General features: G+C 36.8%; 1 protein-coding gene across 1 annotated transcript; it reads left to right on the top strand.

Moving 5' to 3' along the window:
• Window positions 1-1,213: 1,213 nt before the first annotated feature.
• Window positions 1,214-1,804, top strand: LOC127103227 (uncharacterized). The gene has a single exon (XM_051040494.1). The coding sequence runs from the start codon at window positions 1,214-1,216 to the stop codon at window positions 1,802-1,804; it is 591 nt and encodes a 196-aa protein (XP_050896451.1).
• Window positions 1,805-6,000: the final 4,196 nt, after the last annotated feature.

The following is a 6,000-nucleotide window of genomic DNA, read 5'->3' as shown; positions in this document are numbered from 1 at the left end:
CGGGCGGCTTATGTAATGGTCCTAGTCTAATTGTTACAAAAATGGTTACACATGTACTTAAAGCACATATTATGGGGGGAACAACATGACAACATCGTTTATATTCCCAGAATGGATATGTCCCCATCTCAGTCTCCCTGTCCGTTCAAGCTAAGTTTTCGTCAATTCCCAATCATTGTCTCATATGCGATGACGATTAACAAATCACAAGGGCAATCCTTGGATAGGGTGGGGCTTTACATACCGATGGATGTATTTATGCATGGATAAATATATGTTGCGCTTTCAAAGGTTACCAGCAAGAAAGGAATCAAAATCTTGGTTCATGATGAAAAAAACAATCCGAAAATTATAACAAAAAACATTGTCTACAAGGACGTTTTCAATAACGTGTAAATGGTGTGTCATCCTTACCATTTAGAACTTATACAATGAGGGTTGTTAGTGTTGAAATATTAAACTTGATTTGGGCCTAATTTTATTATTTGATTTTGGGCTTAGTTATTTGAGCTTAGTTTATATTGGGTAATGTTTCTAGAAAAGTCTTGTAGTATTTGGAGTATCTAGATATTTCTTAAGATTATATTATTTTCTAAAATACTCTTTGAATATCTAGAGTTGAGAACTCTCTAGAATTAGTGTGTCTAGAGTTCTCCTTAGAGTACTATAAATAGAGATGTAATCTTACACTTTTGCATCAAGCAAAAATACAAAGTTCTCTCTTCCATAAATAATCCTCCTACCTATCAAGTTTCTATTCAAGCCTCTATTCCCACACACTTTCTCTAAACACAAAGGGTTTATTTTCAACAAAGTGGTATCAGAGCTTCAAGGTCCTAAAAAAATGGCGAATGGAGGTTTCCCTTTTCAAATGTCGATGCTCACAAAGAACAACTATGACAATTGGAGTATCAAGATGAAGGCGCTACTAGGAGCTCAAGATGTGTGGGATATCGTTGATAAAGGCTTCAATGAGCAAGATGAAGCCTCGCTAAGGCAAGGTGTAAATGAGACATTGAGGGAATCAAGAAAGAGAGACAAGAAAGCTCTCTTACTTATTTATCAATCGGTGGATGAAGATACATTTGAGAAGACCTCCAACGCAACGACGGTCAAAGAAGCATGAGACAAACTTCAAACTTGTAACAAAGGAGTGGAACAGGTGAAAAAGATTCGTCTTCAAACTCTTAGAGGTGATTTTGAACGTTTATTTATGGAAGAGTCCGAGTCAATTTTTGATTATTTTTCTCGAGTATTAGCCGTAGTCAATCAACTTAAAAGAAATGGTAAAGATGTTGATGAGGTGAAAGTCATGGAGAAAATACTTCACACTTTAAATCCAAGTTTTGACTTCATTGTTACCAACATTGAAGAAAACAGGGATTTAAAGACCATGACTATTGAGCAACTCATGGGTTCCTTACAAGCATACGAAGAAAAACAAAAGAGAAAAATTAAACAAAAGGAGGCTATGGAGCAACTACTACAACTCAACATAAAGGAAGCAAATTATGCGAATTACAAGAGCCAAAGAGGACGAGGTCGTGGCCAAGATCGTGGGCATAGACGAGGACATGGAGGAGAAGGAAAAGGCAGTTACAAGAACTACTCTAACAATGGAGAAATAATTTGGAATCCACAAGCAACAAGAGATAGTGGAAGAGGAAATTCATGGTCGAGGTGTGACAAATCACAAATCAAGTGCTTCAACTGCAACAAGATTGGTCACTATGCATCTAAGTGTAGATTCTCGAAGAAAGTTGTGGAGAAAGCTAACTTTGTAGAAGAAAAAGGTGGAGAATAAGAAACTTTGTTGCTCGCGTGCCAAAATCAAGTTGAAGAGAAAAGAAACAAATGGTACCTTGACATCGGCGCAAGCAATCACATGTGCGGCGATCGAAGCATGTTTGTAGAGATCAATAAAGCGACAACTGGCAATGTATCATTTGGAGATGACTCAAAGATACCGGTCAAAGGCAAAGGTAAAATTCTTATACGCTTACAGAATGGGAGTCATCAATTCATATCCAATGTCTATTATGTTCCTAACATGAAGAATAATATTTTGAGCTTGGGACAATTATTAGAGAAAGACTATGACATCCACTTAAAAGAACATAGTCTTTTCTTAAGAGATTGTAGACATAACTTGATTGCTAAGGTGCCTATGTCAAATAATAGAATGTTCCTCTTGAACATTCAAAATGATGTTGCAAAGTGTCTCAAGACTTGCTATACTGACTCTTCGTGGCTATGGCATCTATGATTCAGACATCTCAACTTTGACAGTCTAAAATGTTTGTCAAAGAAGGAAATGGTGAGAGGCTTTCCTAGTATAAACCACCCAGACCAATTATGTGAAGGATGTCTAGTTGGGAAGCAATTCCGGAAAAGCTTTCCAAAGGAATCAACGTCAAGAGCGACAAAACCGCTAGAGCTCATACACACTGATGTCTGTGGACCAATTAATCCAAACTCTTTTGGTAGGAGTAAATACTTTCTCCTCTTTATTGATGATTATTCTAGAAAAACATGGGTTTATTTCTTGAAGGAGAAGTCAAAAGTGTTTGAAAACTTTAAGAAGTTCAAAGCCCTTGTGGAGAAAGAAAGTGGTCTTTCCATTAAGGCCATGAGATCTGACCGAGGATGAGAGTTCATTTCAAATGAGTTCCACAAATATTGTGAAGATCATGGAATCCGTCGCCCACTAACAGTGTCAAGATCACCGCAACAAAATGGGGTAGCAGAGAGAAAGAATCGGACCATACTTAACATGGTGCGAAGCATGCTTAAGAGCAAGAAGATGCCGAGAGAGTTTTGGGTCGAAGCAGTGGCATGTGCGGTTTATCTGACAAATCGTTCCCCAACAAGAAGCGTGCATGAGAAGACACCACAAGAAGCATGGAGTGGAAGGAAGTCTGGGATCTCTCACCTCAAAGTGTTTGGAAGCATTGCCTATACTCACGTTCCCGATGAAAGGAGAACAAAGCTCGATGATAAAAGTGAGAAGTATGTATTCGTCGGTTATGACTCAAGCTCCAAAGGGTATAAGCTCTATAATCCAAATAGTGGAAAGATCGTCATAAGTCGTGACGTGGAGTTTTAAGAAGAAGATTGTTGGGATTGGAATGTTCAAGAAGACATGTATGATTTTCTTCATTACTTTGAAAAAGAAGACAAAATGGAACAACCAATGATAGAAGAACATATTACACCATCGGCCTCACCGACACCAAGGTTGGATGAAACAAGCTCAAGTGAGAGGACACCACGACTAAGGAGTATTGAAGAGCTTTATGACGTAATCGAAAACATAAATGAAATTAACCTTTTTGGCCTTTTGGGTAATTGCGAGCCTCTAAGCTATCAAGAAGCAGTTGAAAATGTAAAGTAGAGAGACGCCATGGAAGAAGAAATCAAGTTAATCACGAAGAATGATACATGGAAACTTACTACACTTCCAGAAGGACACAAAGAAATCGGAGTAAGATGGATGTACAAGGCGAAGAAGAATGCAAAAGGAGACGTGGAGAGATACAAAGCAAGATTGGTGGCGAAAGGATATAGTCAAAGACAAGGAATTGACTATGATGAGGTATTTGCCCCCGTTGCTCGTCTTGAAACTATTAGATTGATCATTTCTTTGGCAGCCCAAAATGAATGGAAGATCTATCAAATGGATGTGAAGTCGGCCTTCTTGAATGGTTTTCTCAAAGAAGAAGTTTATATCGAGCAACCACATAACTATGAAGTAAAAGGGCAAGAAGAAAAAGTCTTAAAGTTGAAGAAGGCATTGTACGGACTCAATCAAGCACCGAGAGCTTAGAATGTTCGAATCGACAAGTACTTTCAAGACAAGAACTTCATCAAGTGTCCATATGAGCATCCACTCTATATTAAAGCGTAAAGTGGAGATATTTTGATTGTGTGCTTATATGTTGATGACTTGATCTTCACAGGGAACAATTTAAGCATGTTCGAAGAGTTCAAGAAAAACATGTGAAGTAAATTTGAGATGACAGATATGGGGCTCATGGCATATTATCTCGACATCAAAGTAAAGCAAGAAGACAAATGAATTTTTATCACCCAAGAAGGTTATGCCAAAGAAGTCCTTAAGAAGTTCAAGATGGATGATGCCAATCCAGTTGGCACCCCGATGGAATGTGGCAGCAAGTTGAGTAAGCATGAAAATGGAGAGATTATTGATCCAACTCTTTACAGAAGTTTGGTTGGAAGTTTGCGTTACTTAACAAGTACAAGACCAGATATTCTTTATGTTGTAGGAGTCGTAAGTCGCTACATGGAAGCTCCAACAACAACTCACTTCAAGGTGGCAAAAAGAATCCTTCAATACATCAAAGGTACAACAAACTTTGGCTTGCACTATTACTCTTCTAACAATTATGAGATTATTGGCTATAGTGATAGTGATTGGAGTGGAGACTTGGATGATAGAAAAAACACTACTAGTTTTGTGTTCTTTATGGGAGATACTGCTTTCACTTGGATGTCAAAGAAGCAACCTATCGTCACACTATCAACTTGTGAAGCTGAGTATGTTGCCGCCACATCATGTGTTTGTCATGCAGTTTGACTAAGGAATTTGTTGAAAGAATTAAAAATGCCACAAGAAGATCCTGTCGAAATATGTGTTGACAATAAATCAGCACTTGCTTTGGCAAAGAATCCTGTATTTCATGAAAGAAGTAAGCACATCGACATTCGTTACCACTTCATAAGAGAATGCATCGAGAAGAAGAAGGTGAAGTTGAAGTATGTGATGTCTAGAGATCAAGCTGCCGACATTTTCACCAAGCCACTCAAATTGAAAACTTTCGTGAAATTAAGGAATATGCTTGGAGTCACAAATCAAGTTTAAGGGGGGATGTTGAAATATTAAACTTGATTTGAGCCTAATTTTATTATTTGATTTTGGGCTTAGTTTATATTGGTAATGTTTCTAGAAAAGTCTTGTAGTATTTGGAGTATCTAGATATTTTTTAAGATTATAATATTTTCTAGAATACTCTTTAAATATCTAGAGTTGAGAACTCTCTAGAATTAGTGTGTCTAGAGTTCTCCTTAAAGTACTATAAATAGAGATGTAATCTTACACTTTTGCATCAAACAAAAATACAAAGTTCTCTCTTCCATAAATAATTCTCATATTTATCAAGTTTCTATTCAAGCCTCTATTCCCACACACTTTCTCTAAACACAAAAGGTTTATTTCCAACAGTTAGTTCAGTTATTTGTAATGCTTTTTAAAGATAGTTATGATGGTTGTTTGTCAGTTTCACTTATGTCATGGCTGCTATATGAAGTGGAAGGGATGGTGTGGCTTGCTTTGTCTTATATGTTTATGACATGGTTGATATTGTTTGGAGAATCCTGATTTAAGTGACGTTCAAAATGATTGAAAGTTAGGCTAGAACTTGAATATTAATTAGTGACTTGTATGGTTTGTTTGTACTTGGATGATTGTGAAATTTGATGGTTTTTTCATGTTTGGACCTGTCTTGTATGAATTTGAGTTCCATGAAATGACATGGTGATGCTTGGTTGTTGTACTTTGCAGGTTGCATTGAGTTTTGTTGAAATTCATTGAACTCTACATGCTCTGTATTTTATTAGGCTATGTACATGATACAAAGTTACTTATTTATAAAGTGTATCTAAGCCTTCTGTTTCCAATCATGTTTATTGATATTGTTTGTCATCTCAATTTAAGTGATTCTTTTGTCTTGCTGTTTCAGGTGAAGATACATGTCGCAACATTTTGTTTGGATGTCGAAACATACTTTTCCTTTGGTTTGCTTAAGTGATTATTTAGTCTTGCTGTCACAGATCAATCAACATGTAGTAGGAATTTCCTTTGGCCTGTTTTAAGAAGTTGCTACATATAGATATATCCATTTGTGTCACTGTTATTACAGCATATTATGTACTTAAAGATTATTCATTTTCAGAATGAATGCATATTGAGCCATGTGCATG

The sequence above is a fragment of the Lathyrus oleraceus genome, chromosome 7, assembly GCF_024323335.1.
Source record: "Lathyrus oleraceus cultivar Zhongwan6 chromosome 7, CAAS_Psat_ZW6_1.0, whole genome shotgun sequence".
Lineage (NCBI taxonomy): Eukaryota > Viridiplantae > Streptophyta > Magnoliopsida > Fabales > Fabaceae > Lathyrus > Lathyrus oleraceus.
The sequence above is the reverse complement of the archived record's forward strand: the minus strand, read 5'-3'. Positions and strand labels throughout refer to the sequence as shown.

Coding starts and splice junctions, on each gene's coding strand:
- LOC127103227 (XM_051040494.1), top strand. CDS start 1,214: ATGGAAGAGTCCGAGTCAATTTTTGATTATTTTTCTCGAGTATTAGCC.